Here is a 20,050-nt window from a genome sequence, read left to right as displayed (position 1 = left end):
GACTCACACCAAGTCTCCTCCTAGCTAGATGTTTGCAGTTCCTGCAACTTGTTTCCTGTGGCATGAGTATGAGGTCTTTCATCATCCTGGCTATACTGTGACTTATCAGTATCATTCTCGAAATCCTCTAAACTCAAGGTTCTGGGTGTGTTCTAACCATCCTAGGCTACCATGAGATTGTCACTTCCCTCTTCCTGAAATAGTTCATAAAGAAACTGAATGGGACTTGCCCAAGATGACACAATAAGCAAGGGGAGTTGGGCAGGATTTCTTAGCCAATGCCCCATACAGCATTCTTGCTACTTCTCAACCTTGAAATCCTTATCTAGATCACTGGAGTTGAAGGTGAGAAAGTCAGAGAATGTATGTTTCCCTGCAAACCCCCTCCTGTGGGTCATGCCATAGATATAGATGCTCCATGCAGGGCCCAGCAAGGCAAGCAAGAAAGCAGGGCTCAGCTCCCTCACATCCATGAGGTAGTCTATGCTGTGTCATACAGCATAGAAAAAACCAGGGTACTTAGTACTGCCTGAAAGGAGGTTAGCAAAATAGGAGAATGACTGTCTTTGGCATGGCGGATGATGGTGATAACATGGTGGATGACTCATTCCTCTGGGATTTCATTGGGCAGAGATAATAGAGAGGACTTTCCAAGTAAAAAGGAGAGTTTAGGGCAAAGGGACAGAGGTGGGAAAGTATGATTCCTCCCAGGCTCAGTCCATGTAGAGAGTAAACATAAGTGATAAAGCTAGGAAGATAAGTTGTTGCCAGATTTGGAGGCAGAGAGAGTTGCCCTAGAATACCTGGTTGAGGAGCTGTCCCTGGTAGCTCTTAGAAAAATAAGGACTGAGGATCTCATTTCCCCTAAGTATAAAATGCAGGACAAATTTTGCAGCAATCAACAATGGCTTTATGCTATTTATATTTCTGCCACAACCAAATAACTGCTATCTGTGTTCAAAGTATAGCCTAAGCTTTCTCCTAGAAAAAGGAGCCAGTGTAGTTTAACAGAAGGGGCATGCGATTAGACAACTTCAGTGAAAATCTTGTTTCTGGTTTGGACTTACTATAGACTCTCCGGACAGTCCTCTTCTGCCATTGATGAGCTCCTCCCAGAGGCTTCATTCCTCTCTAAACTCTCTGGATTTTATTACCTCTCCTCTCTTCCCCTACACCCTTTTTTTCAGTTCCCTTTTATATGTGGACTTCCCCTTTCAGAATGTAAGCCTCTTGAGGGCATGGACTGTCTTTCCTTGTATTTGTATCCCCAACATTGTAATTACTTAAGAAAGTAAGCTGACAATCTCCCTGGGTCTCTGTATCTTCATCTGTCAAAGAAGGGAGTGGAACTAGACGATCTGAGGTCTCTTACAGTTCTGAATACAAAGTCCTATAAGGTAGAGGAGCTAGAGGAATGCCTTTCCATTTTCTATGGGCAACTGGTGGCTCAGTGGATAGAGCATCAGGTCTGGAGTCAGGAGGATCTGGGTTCAAATCTAACTTCAGATTCTTCCTAGATTGTGTGACCCTAGGCAAGTCACTTAACCTCCATTGGCTAGCTTTGCCCTTCTTTTTTTAGAATTGTTACAAAGTCAGGAAGTAAAGGTTTAAAAAAGGTGTTTTGTTTTGTTTTGTTTTAATGGAAGGGGGATTTCAATGTAAAAACACAGAAAACCAATCTGAGAAGGCATCTGAGAATCCTGACCTAGGGTAGAAGACTGGAATGTAGAAGAATGTCACCCAGAAGAGGGAGGAAAGATGTACAACCCAACAGTTGGAGCTAAGAAGCAAAACTGAAGTTCTGCCTAAGGAAGACATAACTACTTAGATGCCTATAAAGGCAAAGATTTGTAGGGAGGGAGACCATCTTGCCATCTTGCCAACTGCCCCATACGTAAGGGGGCAGATCTGTTCTGCTTTGATTATGCTCATTGTAAGATGGCAGACCATCTGAAAGAATATTGAGATGCTGAAGAAAGAAGGGCCCATGCCAGCTTGGATATTAATAGGTTTTATTAGGATTAATTGAGGGATTTTATTCACAAAAGACAAGTTGTCCCAAGTGGCAGCAGGACAAAATGACAACAACCCCAGGTTGAGCCAGGTATGCCATAATGCAGGGAAATGGCCTATGGTCATGTACAAGTCCTTCGGTGAGATAGTTGGAGCTTCTTTTGCTCTTTACATTTACTCAAGGTACATTTACATTCTCTGTGGAATCATAGGTCATGTTCTCAAGCTCTGGCTCCCACCATAGAGTGAGAGATCATCCATTATAAGGATTAGAGAGAAAGGAGATAAATAGAGATATCCGCCAACTCCCTGGATTTTTGTTGTTGTTTTTTAAATTCTTACCTTCTGTCTTGGAACCAATGCTTAATACTCATTCTAAGGTAGAAGAGTGGTAAGGGCTAGACAATGGGGGTTAAGTAGCTTGCCTAGGATCACACAACTTGGAAGTATTGGAATCCAGATTTGAACTCAGGACCTCTTGTCTCTATGTCAGGCTCTCAAATCCCACTGAGTCCCCTAGCTGACCTTTGCTAACTCTACGTTGAGAGGTACAGAGGCAGCTATTTGTTCACTGACTTCCCAGGGGAATTTTTCTATGACATGACAGAAGACAGGTCAAAGGAATGTATCTAAAACAAGACAGAAGCACCTGTTTAGACTGATTGAGCAGAATGACTATTACCTACTTTTGCATGGGCACAAATGATCTAGCCTGAAGATACTTTAAAAACCATCCAAGATGAAGTTTTAAGCAATAAGTTGCAGACTTCAGGAGCTTAGGTAATATTTTCATCACTGCTGCCCACTGAAAGCAAAGGATTTGGAAATGAACTGCATATTTGAGAAATAAATAGCTGGTGAAAAAAAGTCTGAGAATGACATTTGTCTCAGTTTCCTCAGTTGTAAAATGAAGGGATTGGACTTAGTTACTTCCTAGGATCCTTTAAACTCTAAATTTCTCATTCTCTGACCATAGCTTAAAAATACAAAATTAACAGCTCCTGACTAGGTAAGAAATGTATCTAATAAGGACTATTTGCTTGGAGCTTTGCAAATAAAAAAATATTTTAAACCAAAAAAGGGAAAAGGGAAACTATTAAGTACCTATACCTGCCAAGCTAGGTATCACAGAGAGTGGCTGTCACCAAGGAAGACTAGCAGTTGTTCACAGGAAACAGAATCTAAGAAAAGTTACTGAAATTCCCATATGCAAAGTAAGAGTAGCAAACTGAACTGGAAAGTCTAATACAAATATGATCTCACAAATACCTCATAGTAGGTTTATTGGGATCAGAAAGACCCATGACTGAAACAGCTCCAAAAGGTTATATTTTATTCAGAAGAAACTTTTCTTTACCTAGGACTGGTGTCCTTCCCCATGTAAGCTTTGACACTCCTTTCTCAGTGTTCTATGAGGGAGAGAATCATTGGGAAATTATAACAATATTTTTAAGAGCATCAATCAAAATAAAATTAAAGGAATTTTGACTAGCTATGTGACTTGTTTTAACTTTCAGGAGCCTCAGTTTCCCCAGCCATTCCAAGAGTCTGATGCTGTGGAATAACTGGGAAATGGATCTTCTGTCCCCTAGTAACACTGTACTGGAGCTTTGCAAATCTAATAAAAAGGATTTCAATATGAAAAGGGGAAAGAAGGAACTTAAGTGCATATATATATATATATACACACACACACACACACACACACACACACACACACACACACACACACACACACACACACACACACACACACATATATATGTCAGCCTAGATATCATAGCGAGTGGCTACTATAAAGAAAGACTAGCAAATCTGGACAAGCCTGGGTAACTAATCTTGGTTCAAATGCCAACTCTGCTGCTAGCCAGGCTGGTAGATTTCCAAAAAAGGCAAGTTTTTCAGGAACTCCAGAGAATCAGGGTAGAATTGAGACTAAAACAACATGGCCTATATCCTGGACAAACCAGGAGAGGAGTAGGACTAGCCCTGGCAAGTTGGATAGGGGTGTTGATCCCAGAAGCCACCTGTCCTTTCTTCCCAGAGATCCTGGGAATAAGGGCAAGTCAAGACAGATCATTCTGTTAGACATTGAAGAGGAACTTAGGAAGCAAGAATTCTTGAAGGAATCTATTAATTTCTAGACTAAACTTTCAAGCTTCCTAGATTTTCTTGATCATTTAACTGCAAATGGCCTGTAAATAGGAGAGGGATAGAGATGTAGGGAAGAGATTAAGAGAATAAGGAGAAAAAGGAGATCAAGTTCTTCCTAAACATGGATGGCCTGTCTTTAAAGGGACAATGATAGCTCAATGGGGACTGGGACTGCCTGATAAACCCACAGTTACCTACTTTTAGCCAGACTGGACCTTAGGAGGCAAGGTGGGGGCCACGGATGTTCTGAGAGATGAGGAGAGTCTGTGACAACCTAACCTTTCATTCTGACCCTAAAATAACTCCAGATGAATAAAGGAACTTTTGGTTAATTAATTTCAACCTGCCTGAGAAAACACAAATAGTCAAGAGCAAAGTCAGGATTTTAGTGCAGGTCTTAGGGTAATAGATTTAGAACTGGGAAGGATCTTAGATACCATTAAGTCCACACACTTCATTTTTTGTTTGAGAAAACTGAGGCACTCATAGGTTTGATAAATTGCCCAGTGTTGTTGCATTTATTTGTGTAAAACCTTTTTTCATTTTATCTAATAAAAATTATCTATTCTATTTTTCCCAGTTGTGCCTACAGTGTGTCTGGCATTGGGCTAAGTGTCTCAGGACATAAAGGGAAAAAAAGACCTTACCCTCAGGGAGCTTACAGTCTAATGAAGGAGACCCATGCAAACCAATATATATAAGCAAGCTATAGAAAAGATAAATGAGAAATAATGGCAGGAAGACACTAGAGCTGTGGGAGATTTGGGAAAGGCTGCTCTAGAAAGTAGGATTTTATCTGGAACTTGAAGGAAGCCAGGAAAGCCAATACCCAGGAGGTAAGAGATGGAGTGACTTGTGTGAAGACAGTCAGTGTCACAGTTTTGAAGAGTATTAGTAAGAAAGTATTTGAAGAAAATTGGTAAGGTAGGAAGGGTTAGGTCATGAAGGGCTTTGATCAATAAATAATTCTGCAGTAGAGAGCCACTAGAGTTAATATTGAGCATGGGGATGACATAGGCTAGTACCTTAAAAAAATCACTGGCAAGCTAAGTGGGGAAGTTAGGACTGGAATAAGGAGAAACTTGAGGCAGGCAGACCCACTATTGTGTCATTCCAGGCACAAAGTGATGAGAGCCTATATCAGAGTGGTAGCAGTATCAGAGCAGAAGAAGGGGGCCTGGAGAGTACTATCTGGGCTCCAAGGAACAGAGACAGACTTTGATAACTAATGACTGTTGACTGGATATGTTAGAATCACAGTATAAGCTGGCTGTCTTACTACAAATCCATCCCACTTTCAAACTAACTCAGAGAATTTCAAAATTGGGACAGTCAAACTCATCAGGTTCAGCTCCCTTGTTTTATAGAAGAGTAAACAAACCCAGGGTCAGTGGGGAAGGTAAAAAGTCAGTTGTCAGTTGAGAGAGGATCTTGGGTGTACTAACTCCCTGACCCTACCACACCATTCTCTCAAGTTCTTCAGCCTCTCTGATGACTCCTTGTCTATCTTCTATCTGTCATCTCTTCTTTCTTGTTCCTTATCTCCTACCTATTTATACCATGATTTAGATATTCCCTAGGGCTCTTCTGTTCTTAACCTCTGTCTGCTCTTTTTTTTTTTTCATTCTACTTTCCTTTATTCAGGAATACTGACTGGCTCTGAAATTAGAGGACCTGGGTTTGAATCCCACTGCTGGTGCTTATTCCCTGTGTTGCCTTACTATTCTTGGCCTCAGCTTCCTCATTTATGAAATGAGGGGATTGAACCAGAGAACCTCTGAGAGCCTTTCTAGCTCTAATCTAGTCAATGGTCTCATTATCCTTGCTGATTTCATCCCCCCACCCCAGTTTCATTTCTTCTCTCTATTATGCTGCCTCTTAAATCTGAAGGCTCAACCTATCTACATCCAGACTCATCTTCTACTGAAACCTCTCCTCCCCCTCAACGAAACTTTGTGTTTCTATTGTTGGCTGCCATCATTCATCATCCCCACTAGGCTTTAAAACTTCTAGTCATTCTTTGCCTCTTCAGTCTTTATCATTCCCCTCCTACAATCAGTCACCTCTGCTAGCTCCCTCCAGCCTACCTTTTTCTCTCACTCATACAGACCCCTAGATTTCTCCACTGGGCTGTTGCGCCAACCTTAAAATTAGCCTCCATTCTCTCCCTCTCCAATCCCTCCTTTATTCCCCAGCCTAGATCTGAGCCACATGCCCTTTTTTGGCCCATTCCCCAATTATGTACTTCCCTGTTTATTTCTCCTGGATAAGCTATGAGCTCTGACAGGGCAAGGCTCCCATTTTTCTCTCTGTCCCATCCATCCCACTATGACAGGAAGGGAAGGAAATAAGCCTGTATATAGTACCTACTATGTGCCATGCACTGCTAAGGGCATTCTATAAATATCTCATTTTATAGTCATAACAACCTTTGGAGCTACATGCTATTATAATCCCCATTTTACAGTAGAGGAAACTGAAGCAGACTAATAGATTAAGTGACTTGCCTAAGGCTACACAGTTAATAAGTGTCTAATCCATTTGAACTCATGTCTTCCTGTCATCAGGCTTAATGTTCTTTTAATAATTCATTGTTATTTTTTTTATCCTTAGCTTCTGTCTTAGAATCAATACGTTGTATTGGTTACAAAGCAAGGGAGCAGTAAGGGCTTGGCAATGGGGGTTAAGTGACTTTCCCAGGATCACACAGCCAGGAAGTGTCTATGGTCAGATTGGAATCCAGGACCTCCTGTCCTTAGGTCTGGCTCTCAATCTACTGAGCCATTGAGCCGCCCCCCCCAACCTAACACTCTTTTTCCACTGAACTCCTTCACTACCTCTGAGGAAGATGGCAGGAGGTATTTGCTACCTGATTGAAGAAATAAATGGATTGCCTTCCCACTGCACTCATATCCCAGGGTGCCTGGAGTCCCCCCATTTTCCAAAACAATCTGAAACTGTGACATCAAATGACTAGTGTTGATGACTAGTATCCTGAGGGAAGGGCTGTGTGACTTCTTGAGCAAGTCTCTCTTCCTTCAGTAAAAAGAAAAGGTGAAGATACATTAGGTTGGCATTCCCATCTTTGACATTCGCCTCTGATTCTCCATATGCTAATATCTCTACCAGCTTTGGCATTCTACACCCTAAAATTCCTCCCAGCTCTCACATGTTCCAAGGGCCCCCCTCCCCCAGCTTTCCCATCCTGTTTTCTAAGTGCTCTCCTGCCTCTACTGTTCATGTTTTAAGGGTTCTCCAAGCTCTGGCATGCCTTATCCTATAATTAATATTATCCAAAGCCTTCGCCATCCATAGAGGATTCTAGTGAAAAGAGTTGGAATGGCACATCAGGTGTGATCTGAGATTCAAATCCTGCCTCTGGCACTTACTAGTTGTACGGTAATGGGGACAAACCATTTAACCCCTCAATACTGGTTTTCTCATTTGTAAAAGGAAGGTAATCATCACTGAAGCACTTGCCTCCATACTATGTGGTCATGTTGAGAATCCATTGGCATGGGGCAGCTAGGGTTGGTCCTGTGTTCAAATCTAGCCTCAGACACTTCCTCTCTGTGTGCCCTGGAGCAAGTCACTTAACCTTGATTGCCTAGCCCTTAGTACTCTTCTGCTTTGGAACCAGTTCTTAGTATTGATTCTAAGGCCAAAGATATGGGTTGAGTGAGTGTGAGAGAGAGGGGGAGAGGAAAGGAGAGAAAGCATACATTGACATGATGTTGGCTGATAAATGTCAGTTATATGAAGGGAGGGGGAAAGAGGCAGAACCAGCCTGGTGACTATTGGCATAGGTAGGAAACTCTCTTTAGCCTCAAAGTCTTGCCTCAGCCACATACTGGTTGTGATTTGATTCGTCAGTTCTCTGACTCTGGTCTGGTTTTATTCTAAAGAAGGTCAGGTACTTTATGCTCTTTAATGGTGGCATTTGGGGACTTTCCTGGGATGAGGGTAGAGTGCTCCTCTGGCCCATGAGATTATTCCACTAGGAAACCACCCAATCCCCTTGCTTTATGAGCTTGCCCTTAGCAAAAGGAGCTGGGCCTTCTCTTCCTCCTCAGCTTCAGAGAAAACAGGTGTCATCCTGGAAGAGGTAGCATCCAAAGCTATTACACACTCCCCTTTCTTTGATAGGGAAAAAAATATGGGGCCTCTGAGCCCTAGAGACTGGCTTTTGTCTTTCTTTTAGTATCCAGAGGCTCCTAAGAATAGCCATGATCCCTATGGATTTGACTGAGAGGGGGAAATGATCTCCTCCCATCCTCCTGTGGGCCCTCACACCTTCTTCCTGCCTTCCCTATGGCTTTTCTGCCTTAGTGCACTTCCTCATTCTCTATGTTCTACATCCCCCTGAACTGCCAGCATCACATCCTGAAGCCAACCAGTCTTAGCTGACATTATTCCGCATAGGGGAAAAGGCTATGACCCACACTGAGGGCCATCAGTAGGAGGCTTTGATAATGCACCCTGTTTTTGGTGCTATTGCCCAGCTTGGCCTCTACTCAGCTCCAGGCTCAATCCGATAGTGGGGACAGAAGGCTCCCTCACACACTTGCCAAACTCTCTATAAAGGCTGTTCTAACTGGGCATGTGGAGCAGAGACCCCAAGGTTCTCTGGGGCTAGGACATCAGTAGGGTAAGGTTATGCATTCAACAGACTACCAGTGATGGACAGGACAACTCCTAGGGCATCAAAGAGCACAAGGCCTTCTGGGATGGAGAAGTGCAAAGAGCTTTGGAGTCAGAAACTTTAGGTTCAATTCTTGCCTTTTTTACTGACTACCTTTGTGACTTTGAGCAAAGCATGTAACTTCTGTGAGCCTCAGTTTCCTCATCCATAAAATGAGGTAGAAGCCCTAGATGGTTTCTGAGACCTCTTTCATAACCAATAATCTTCCCAACTTGTTTCAGGTAGAAAGAGCATTGGATTTAATTAGAGAACCTGGATTTGAATCCTAGGAACTGTGATGCTTTGGCTGAGTCAAATATTCTCTAGACCTCAGTTTTCTCATGTGTCAGATGAAAAGACTTCAAAGGTCTCTTCAGTTCAAATTCCCATGCAGTGGACCTAAAGCTGCCAAGGATCTTTACTCAGGGAATTCATCTGGGATCCTCCTGTTGAAAGAGTTTCTCTCCTTTCCTCCTACTCTTCCCTCCATCTCCCATGAATCACAGAGTGTCACAAGTGTAAAAGTCACTCAGAAACTATTCTGGTACAACCTGGAGCTAACCAAGAGTCCCTTTCTCAATATACCCCTATAAGTCATCATCAAAGACCTCCAGGGATTATTTGTCATCTCCAGAAGAGAGGAGGGAGAGAGCATGAATCATGCAACCATGGAAAAGTATTTTTGGAAATAAAATTCTATCAAAGACCTCCTGGGAAATCCTTTCCCACTTTAGGCTTTGACTGGCTCTCATTATTAGGAAGTTTGTCCTTAGTCAGACCTAAATCTGTCACTTTGTGATGTCCACTACTTGTTCCTTTCTAGTTCTTCCCCCTTCTACATAACTCCCAGGATTTAAAGAAGCCTGTCCTCCTCCCCTTTAGCCTTTCCTTCTCCAGGTTCTGTCTTTGAATCATTACTGAATGTGAATTCCAAGGCCAAAGAGTGGTAAGGGCACTTGGGGATAAGTGACTTCCTTAGGGTCACACAGCTAGGAAGTATCTGAGGGCACGTTTGAACCTGAGACTCCATTTCCAGGCCTGGCTCTCTATCCACTGAGCCACCTAGCAGCCTCTTATGCCCATTTCTTTCAATGGAGTCTCAAATAATATTGACTCCAGTCAACTCTCCAGGAATATTGTCCCCCCCTCCCCCCCAGGAAGGAATATAATACTTTAGATGTAGTTTGACTATATCCAAAGTATATGGAGACTACTATCATCTTCCTGAGCATGAAACCTCTCTTAATGTACCCTAAGATCCCATTAGGATCACATGTCTAAAACTGGAAAGAGACCTCAGAGCATCACTTGATATTTGAAGAAACAGAGGCCCAAGTAGGTGAAATGACTTAGCCAAGGATTTTTGTGGTCACAGTCTCTACCGTCTTATACTTGCTTTTTTAAAAATTTGGGATAGGAAGTGGACTGTAATTTCTTTGTTATAGGGAGCTCTCGGATGAACTTACTCCATCTGAGGTACCAATTCACCTCTTTCAACTAAACTAAAAACAAGTTTTAGAGAGTTGCCTTGAGGCTAGAAAGAGTAAGTGACTTGCCTAGGGTCACACAGCTAGTACATGTCAGAGGCAGAATTAAAACTTATGTCTTCTCAGCTCCAAGGGCAGTTCTCTATCTACCACTCAACACTGTTTGTCACTTACTTTATACTTGACATTTACCATTGAAACATTCCTGTCTCTAGGCTGTGGACGGGGGTTCTCCCAACCTCCCTCACCAGCACCATTTCTGTTTATCAGTGACTGTCAAAGACAAAGGACGTGAGTGTAAGGGGAAGGCTGTACCATTTCTGTACTTCCTCTTAGTGGTTGGCAACAGACAGAACCAAGGATAGAGGAAGTAAAGCTGCCATGGAGATGTGGGGAGGGACTATGTGTTGTACACAGTCAGCTTCACTCTAGTTTATCAACTCACAGACCATGAAAGTCGGAAGGGTCCTTCGAAACTATCAAGTCCAATCTTTCATTTTACAGATGGGGCAACTGAGGCCCATATTGGTAAAGAGATATACCCAAGATCACATAGCCCTAAACAAGAACCATGTTCTCCCTCCCCACCAAAATAGCTTTTACCTCTAGCCTCCATGCTTACAGCAAGAGGAGCAACTACATGATTCAGTGGATTAGAGAATCTGGCCTGGAGACAGGAGATCCTGGGTTCAAATCTGGTCTCAGATACTTCCTAGCTGTGTGATCCTGGACAAGTCACTTAACTTTGACTGCCTATCCCTTATTGCTTTTCAGACTCAAAAATCCCACTTAGTATTGATCCTAAAACAGAAGGGGAAGATTAAAACAACCAAAGGATTCTGAGAAGCAAAGGTGAGTTAGGAGTGCAATTTAGGCAGAGAAACAACCAGGGCAAAGACTTAGAGATGGAAAATGAGATGTTTGTATGAGAACGATGGTCTAGTTTGTAGAGAAACATACAATAAGGTACTGAAAAGGTAGGTGAGTTAGAGTCAGGTTGCAAAGGGCTTTCAGTGCTGAGTTTCTATTTAATCCTAAAGACAACAGCCACTAGGATTTCTTGAGTGGAGGAGGGGGGGGGGAGAGATGGTATCATTTTAACAGTCTCTGGAGGCTGGAATGGAGAGGAGAGATTTAAGGCAGGAATGTCAGTTAGGAAGGAAGTTATTGCAATAGTCATTCAGCTTTTATTACATATACAATATCCTAGACAGGTACAGAGGATAGGGAAGGCAATATGATGGAGAGAAGGAAGGAAACCCTTATTAAGGACCTACTATGTACAAGGCACTATGCTAAGGGCTTTGCAAATACTATTTCATTTGATTTTTTTTAACCCTTATCTTCTTAGTATGAATTCTAAGACAGAAGAATGGCAAAAGCTAGGCAATCAGAGTTAAGTGACTTGCCCACGGTCACATAGCTAGGAAGTGTCTGAGGTCAGATTTGAATCCGGGTCCTCCTGACTCTGGGACTGACCCTCTATCCACTGTGCTACCTAACTTCCCCTATCTCATTTGATTTTCAGATGGGAGATGAGTAGGTGCTATATTATTATCCCCATTTTACAATTGAGGAAACTGGGGCAGAGAGAGGTTAAAGTGATTTGCCCAGAGTCACACAGTTAGTAAGTTTCTGAGGCTGTATTTGAAACCAGGTTCTCCTGCTTCAAAATCCAGTGCTCTATCCACTGTATCACTTTTAGGACCAGCAAATATTTAAGCATCTTCCAAAAAAAAAAATTAAGCACCTTCCCTATGCCAGATACTATGATGATAACCTACTATGTGCCAAATACTATGCTAATATTCTCCAGCACTATGCCAGGAATACAGAAACAGAAACCAGACAGTAACTGTCCTTGCCCTTCAGAATGCTCCTATTCTAGCATTCAAGATAAATACGCAGTGAAAGTGGAAGAGGGAAGACACTAAAAGTAGTGGGAAAGGCCTCCCTCAGAAGATGAGATGAGCTGAGGTTTGGAGGCAGCATTTGAGGTCATCATGATAGCCAGGACAGAGAAAGGGAGTCAGCAGAGGAAGTAAGTGCCTTGAACAGCCAAGTAAACCACCATGCCTGGATTGGGATCCTGAAGAGAAGGGACCTGTCAAGAGTAAGGAACCTAGAAAGGGACAAGGGCAGGAAAGGCTTTAAAAGCCAATCAGGATTTTTATTTGATTCTAGTAGTAACAGGGAGTCCCAGGAGCTTATTGAGTAGGGCATGATATGGTCCAAACTTCTCTTTAATTTTTTTTTGTTCAATTAATATTTATTGAGCAACCTCTATGGGCAAGTCTATTACAAAGTCTACTGCTAGGAGCTCCAGAACTTCACTTTTTTAAAAAATCACTTTGGCAGTTGAGTTCAGAATGGAGAGGAGTGGAATGAGATTTGAGGCAAAGAGCCAATTAGAAGGCTGTTGGTATAGGCAAGAGGTGATGAGGACTGTGTGAATGAAAAGAAGAGGACATACAAGGGAGATGCGGAGAAGGTAGAATCAATGAGACGTGGTAACAGATTAGATATGTGGGGAGAATATGAATTAAAAATTGAGGTTGACGCTAAGGTTTCACGCTTGGGGGATTGGGAGGCTAGTGATAGCCCCAGACAATAAGAGGAGTGGGTTTAGGGGAAAGATAACAAGTTCGGTTTGAGATATGTTGAGTTTGAGATGCTTATGGGACATACAATTCAAAATGTCCAAAAGTCAGTTGGTGATACTGGGATCATAGCTCAGAGGAAGGACTGAAGCTATATAAATAGAACTGGGAGTCATCTGCACAGAGGTGATAATTGATCACATGGGAAGTGATAAAAAAATTTCTAAATGAAATCAGGTAGAGAGATAAGAGGACAGAGCCCAGGACAGGGGGCCCTGTTGGACATCCAGGCTTAGTGGGTATGATCTGGAAGAAGAGCCAGCAAAGGAGGTTGAGGAACACACAGACAGTCAGGGGAGAGAACTAAGGGAGAGCAGGGTCTTAGAAACTGGAGAGAGAGGAGAAAAGGGGACAATTGACAGTGTCAGAGGCTGCAGAGATGCCAAGAAGGATGAGGATTAAGAAATAGCCATTAGATTGAACATTTAAGAAGTTATTAGTAACTTTGGAGAGAACAGTTTCAATGGAATGATGGATGACGTCTGAAGCCAGCCTGCAGAAAGCCAGAGAGGCATTTAGGGTTGAAGGCTTTGTCCAGGAGATCAGATTCCCTCCCTCTCTCATGCTCTTGCCCCCACCTCCACCTCCCAATCTCCAGCTCTCCAGCCTGGGGGGGAGCCTAAGAAAATTGGAGGATGTGAACAGTCCACAAGTCCCTCCTAGTTTAATGTCTATGAATGGATCAGAGTCCCACCCTGCCACCTTCCGCGTGAGAAAACAGAACTGCCCCTGCTCCTAGAGCAGCCTGGTGGCCTAGAGACCTTGAGCTGGAACCTTCTGAACTCTGGCTGCAGCAGCCTATAGACAAGATCCAGGGCAGGGCCAGGGGTTGGCAGAGCTGAGTTGAGCTAAGGGATGGGAGGGGGTGGGGAGAGGGGGTGGGGCCAGGGCGGGCTGAGAGGGAAGGGAGCTTGTGGCTCTTCTAGAGCTTAGCCCTCCCTCCTGAGCCTCATTAGAGGGAAGGATCGCCATCCCGAGTGACTAGCCAACTACGTCTCCCCTGGAACCAGGTGATCTTTTCATTCATTCTCCTAGGCAGACCCTAATTATGGGCCTTTGAGATCTGAGGAAGGGCAGCATTAGTTAAAGCGTCCATGCTATTCCATGAAAAGGGCATTGGAGAGGAGATGGAGGAGGTCTCCATGGCCTGGGAGAATTGGTAGCACCTGAGCTGGGCCTGGATGGGAGGGGAGGGGGTAACTGAGGAAGAAACTCCCAGTGAGGAGCCTCTATAATGGAGAGAGATCTGGTTTGGCTGAGGCCTAGGTAGCATGAAGGAGGACTAAGGAAATTAGGACCAGGGGAAGGTCTTAACTCGGTGTGTCTGTCTGTCTGTCTGTCTGTCTCTGCCTGGATTTTCTCCTTGGAAAGAACTATAGAGAATGGCTTGGCTTAGTTAAGCAAGAGGCTAGGAAAACCATAGTGAGTAGCTTAACCAAGCAGGGGCTTGCCCAAACTGGGTTCCAATAAAATGACTGATGGTTTGTGGAAGAAGAGTTGAAAGCAGAGAAGTTAGCTAGGGCTATAATAAGAGGTGAGGTTAGGGTCGGGGTACATTGGATGGGAAGAAGTATGACAGACAAGACCAAGTTCCTGTCTGAATGTGGGGAGAAGGGAGACTGAGGACAGAGCCCTGGACCTGGGCCCCTAGCTTACTTGTGTGTCACTCCTTTCTTTGGCCTCTGTTTATTTAGAATTAAGGATCATAGGTTTCCAGGTGGAAAGGAACTCAGAGGTCACATAATCCAACCCCTTCATTTTACAGATGAGGAAACTGAGGTACAAAGTGATTAAATGATTTGTCCAAAGTCACCTAAGTGGCAAGAGTTGGAATTCAAACTCAAAGTCTTCCAACATCAAAGGCTGGGCCCAGCTGAGCTTGATAAGACCTTCCTTCCAGGTCTAACAGACAAAGTCCAGGAAGACCCAATGTGGTTAGATCAAGAAGGCTCTCTTCACTGTGGTTGGGAGTAGTAAAGGAAAGGGGGAAGTAGAGTGGACATTAGACGTCATCTTCATCTACAGTAGACTTTTTCATCATAACCCCATCTTCAGTATTTATTTCCTCTGGCTCCCTCCAGGAAAGGCTAGGAAATCCCACTGGGCAGAGCCTGGTGTGTCTCTGAGGCTATAAACTATTGCTATCCTGCTCCTGCTCACCATCATAACACCTCACCCTCCTTGATCCGGGGGCCTTTGTTCACGTTTGTCCTGGTTGAGGGGAATATCACTCAAGCCCTAAGCCTCTTCTCCTAGACAGATGAGCTAATTTTAGTCTCTAGGCCACCAAGAGGATTATCCCCCATCTGGAAAGCTGTGGAGGGATCAGCCTGTTTCTAGGCCCACCTTTTGTCTTTTGAAAGGACCCTCTGCCTGCCAGAAATTGGACCTTCTACCTAAGCTTATAAGGGAGAAAAATCTGTAATGACATTAGCCCCTTGGCCCAACCAATTCCCAGGAGCCAACCCATAGCTATTGCTTTAATGCCACTGTACTCTGCTACCAATATAAGATCTTGAGCACCCTTGTGCCAGTATTCCATCTATCTTCTAAATTACTTCCAGCTCTGACATTCTAGGTCATAAAGTCTCTTCTCTGAGTCTGACATTCTCCTGAAGGCTTTCTCATATCTACTGTTCTGGAGTCTCTTCCCAGGAGCTGCCTACCCCACCCCCTATAACCTCCCCAATCAGGGCTCAAATTATATCTGGGTTGACTAGGGCCTGGCAGGTGCTGGGCAAAGTCTGGGACACTGAGGTCTCTTGTGCCCAGATGAGGCAGCAGCCATTGTATTAGATGAGGCTCACCTAGATAGTGCCTTTCTGGTGGCTCTGAGGTAGCAAGTGACTCTTGATAGCAAGTTAGACTTGAGTACGAGATTCATTATGTGTGACTGTACAAGTTCCTTCATCTCCTAGCCTGGCCTCAATTTTGCCATTTGTAAAATGAAGGGGTTGGACTTCCCTCAAGGTCCCTGTTTCAAAAATCAATGGACCATGTACATTGACTCTCAGTTAATCAGAGTTTTTGATTAACCAACACATGGTCTCCCTTGCCAATGCTGTGTCCCCTCCTTCCCTCCCGTGATGTTTCCAGTAAAACTCTTGGCTTTTTGCCCCCAGGATGCTGGCCAGCCTGTATGAGTGGTTTTGGAAGGATGAGTACTGGTTCCCTCCTGGATACTCATGGGCTGACACAGAGGATTCAGATGGAATCACCTACCCTCACCCCAAGGACCTGCTGGCATCAATTCCCATAGCGTTGGTCTTGGTGGTCATCAGATTTAGCTTTGAAAGGTGAGTGAACTGTGGGTTTCCTTCTCTACTGGTCCTGGGACATGGGCATCTGGGCAAAAAAAAACCCCAAAAAGTTCATATCTGTCAATAACCATCATGGCATGACAACGACTAGAGCCAGCCTATTCCTAAATCATGTCTTCTTGGGCATAGTCACTTCACCTTTGGAGCCTTAGTTCCTCGTCTGCCAAATAGACATATTCTTACATGCTCTGCTAACCTTACCGAACTGTTATAGAGAAAGCAGTACTGAAGGGAGGTTTGTTGTTCTTTTTATCCTGATGGTTCCTGTTCTCATCAGGGCTTCTGAATGGTTCAAAAAACCAAGATGATTATCTTTAAGCACCAAAAGAGAGGCAATTTGTTGGTTTTCCAGCTTCAATAAGCTCTCCAAAGCTAATAGCCCCGCCACCTTCCCCAGCCAGCCTGGTAAGCCATGCTACCCACAGCAGAGGAAACTTTCATAAAATGAATCCTATTTTCCCAATGAATTCTATTGTAAAAATGGAAATGTTTGCCATGCAAAAAAAAAGGAAGTCCATGAATTTGCAACTAATATAAGGAAAAGATTAAAACCTTCTAAGAAAACATTAATAATTGTCCACAAGGGCTCTGTGTTGTATTCAAGTCCTTTTCTGGTGAATCCTTGTAGCTTGGTGGCGAACTTTAGTCCCATATAAGACAAGTTCTGACTTACTCCTCTGAGCTAGAAAGATCTTTGGGTACAGGCTGAGACACTGTCCAAAGACCAGACCATGGGAATGTCCAAGAGGTTCATCATCAAAGTATTGGCTCTCAGGGGATGATTTTTCTTCTGGTCTTGGCAAACCTGAACCTTTCCCAAGGTCCTGCTGGCTGTCATTCACTAGGATACACCTTGGTCCAGCCAAGTATTCTCCCTCTCCACCTTTCTCATCCTGGGTGATTCCTTGTCTATGTCTGAGTCATAGAAGGATTCTAAAGGAATCATAGATAGTTGCTTGGTGCCTCAGTGGTAAGAGCAAGTAACTTAAAATCTCTGCCTTAGTGTCCCCATCCATAAAATGGGAGTGATAATTGCACCTACTTCGCATGGGTTGTTGTGAGAATCAATTGAGTTAACACATAAATTACATATATTTTAAAGATAGATAAATGCTAGCTAGATAAAGATGGAGAAGTGCTAGCTATCAGTATTATTGTTACTGTTGTTCTTATGATTGATATTTATTTGAGGGGATGGGATAGACCAAATGACCTCTGAGATGTTTTCCATCCCAGAAAATTTGAGTACTCATACTGAAGCAATCCTATATTGAGGCAAATTAAGCTAATTAGCACATATTTCTATGGCTCTGCCTTCTTGAATTAGTACTGACAGGAATCTTCAAAGCCATCTAGCCCAACCTTCTCCTTTTGCAGATCATAGAATCATACATAGGATCATAGCTCTAGGCCTGGAAGAGACCTCAGGAGGCCAACTAGTTCACCCCCCCTTAATTTGCAGATGAAGAAACTAAGGCCCAGTAGATGAAGAGACTTGGCCAAGATAACACCCACAGGTAGTAAGTAGCTGAAATGAGATTTGACTCTTGGACCTCTCTGACTCCAAACTCAGCCCACTTTTCCAGTAGACTTGAGGTTCTGGACCTTTTATGTGTTGAGAGCCCCCTTATCGAGTAAATGAAGCTCGTTATGATATCCTCAGAAGTATCTTTTTGAATGCATAAAATAAAAATGCTTCTGATTGCCAAGAAACTTAGTTATGTTGAAATAAAGATGGATTTTTTTTTTTTTGCCAAGTTCTGACTTGAACTTGATCTATCCACAGCCTCCTTGAGGCTCTTTGGACTCCAGGTTAAGGACCTTTGCACTGGAGCACGCTTGTCCAACCGCAATAATTTTACAGATGAGGAAACTAAGTCCCAGAAAGATGAATTGGCCACCTAAAGTCACACAGTCAATGATTAGCCGTGCTGATATCCAAACCTAATACCTTCCAGCTCCCAAACTTTTGCCCCTATTCCATATCTTTTGAAGAAAGGGCTTTCTTCCTGGTAATTCTGTGAGATGGCAGTATATAAACATCTTAGAATATTATTGAACCACAAAAAAAGTGGAGAGGGTCTTAAATCTTACTACATTATTCTATGCACTATGAACATTATTCTAGTTACACACTCCTACCTCTATCCACAACTTTATTCTTGAAATATCCTCCTCCCTCTTTATTTGCCTATCAAATTCATCTCCACCACTTACAAACCAACTCTAAGGCCACCTCCTCCAGGAAGCCTTCCCTGCCTTAACTCCCATTTTTGGAAAGTGCCCTTTCTTTTCACTGCTTTGATGTATTTACCGTATGATAATGCATATTATAAATAGCTGTGTTCATATTTGTGCCCTCTCTTAGCTAGAGTCTAGAACCTAGAGATTTGGGCTCTTAATATGGCTCTCTACCCCTAGCACTGAGCACAGGACTTTACACACAGTAGGCACTTAATAAAATTGAAATTGAGAATAGGAGAATGTTTGCTCTTTGGCTTGGTTGTTCAACATTTCAGGAGGCTTTTCATGAACCCATTTGCAAGGGTGTTGATTTATTACCATATATTTGTCTCTGCTGAGAATACCCTGCTCTTACCCTTTTTTTTGCTCTCTCATAGAACCTTCTTATGTCCCCCTACACACCATCTCCTTCAGGCTGTAAGAGTTAGCTGAGGCAGGCCAGTTGGTGGGCAGGATTTGGCAAAGAGAACTTCCAAAGGGCCAGAGATGGGGGATTGAGGTTTTTGGGTACTCATATTCTCCTATCTCTTCTCATAGGGCCATCGCAATGCCCTTGAGCAGGGCCTTGGGTGTACGTGACCGACTCAGGGTCAAGGCTGCCCCCAACCCCATCCTGGAGGCCTTTTTCCGGGCTCATAATGGGAATCCCAAAGAGGTGAGCAAGCCCCAGGACTGGATGCTGCTAAGAAATCCTGGATACCTAAACTTCCTCCTTCAGGAATTGATATTGCCCTGTGGGAAATCTCTGCTATTCATTGGTTTATTAAAGAGATTAAGCCCAGTGTAGACTCAATCTCAAATTAATCTAAGTATCAAGATCTATCATCCTCCAACATCAGAGAGAAGTAGAAGGAGTCCTAGAGATTTGAGTTCTAATCCCAGTTCTTCCACTGATTGCCTGGATGACTTTGAACAAGTCAGTTCTATACTATGGGGGTGGAAAGGGGTTGACCTGAAGATCTTTTAGGATCCTCCCAGCTCTGAAAGTCTTTGTTCTAAAGTTCTTGGGGGGAGAGGGGGCTGAAGGGGGGTTCCTTTCAGGAAAACTTGCCCTCCCTAGCAAAGGAGGAGACAGCTTCACTAACTCTTTTCTCAAAGAATAGTCCCCTGACTCTCAAGCCTTCTGGAGTAGTTCTCAGCAGATTCTAGGAGGTTCCTGGGGGCAAAGTTGCCACTTGATGAGGAGGGGAAATGCCTGAGTGAGCTTGAGGGGAGGAGGGGACGTCTTCCCCACTGGTCCTGGGAGCTCAGGTCTTCCCTTTTCTCCCCTCTCCCCTTGCCCTGTCCTTTGGTCCCCAGGCTCAGCTAAGTCACCTTGCCAGCCAGTGCGGCCTCTCTGTGAGGCAAGCCCAACGCTGGTTTCGGCGCCGGAGAAACCAGGATCGACCATTACTGAGCAAGAAATTCTGTGAAGCCTGGTGAGCTCAGGGGGGCCTAAGGGAGAACTGATCATAAAAGGGACCCAAGCCCAGATCTGGGGTGGGGGGCATG

At 43.7% G+C, this 20,050-nt stretch overlaps 1 protein-coding gene across 5 annotated transcripts in view; it reads left to right on the top strand.

Moving 5' to 3' along the window:
* LOC100025505 (ceramide synthase 4-like) overlaps nucleotides 1-20,050 on the top strand; it is a 54,185-nt gene that overhangs the window by 20,995 nt on the left and 13,140 nt on the right. For 2 of the 5 annotated variants that reach the window (XM_016432263.2, XM_016432262.2), the window contains 3 exons: nucleotides 16,118-16,291; nucleotides 19,097-19,214; nucleotides 19,859-19,977. In XM_016432263.2, the coding sequence (XP_016287749.1) occupies nucleotides 16,119-16,291; nucleotides 19,097-19,214; nucleotides 19,859-19,977 (410 nt within the window). In that variant the 5' untranslated portion in view covers nucleotide 16,118. Of the gene's footprint in view, nucleotides 1-12,221; nucleotides 12,377-12,678; nucleotides 12,827-13,984; nucleotides 14,006-16,117; nucleotides 16,292-19,096; nucleotides 19,215-19,858; nucleotides 19,978-20,050 lie in introns of those variants that run through there. The other 3 variants (XM_056822047.1, XM_001376385.5, XM_016432265.2) reach the window with 3 other exon arrangements.

This window comes from Monodelphis domestica, chromosome 3, assembly GCF_027887165.1.
Source record: "Monodelphis domestica isolate mMonDom1 chromosome 3, mMonDom1.pri, whole genome shotgun sequence".
In the NCBI taxonomy this organism is placed as follows: domain Eukaryota; kingdom Metazoa; phylum Chordata; class Mammalia; order Didelphimorphia; family Didelphidae; genus Monodelphis; species Monodelphis domestica.
This window is presented reverse-complemented; position numbering and strand designations above follow the sequence as displayed.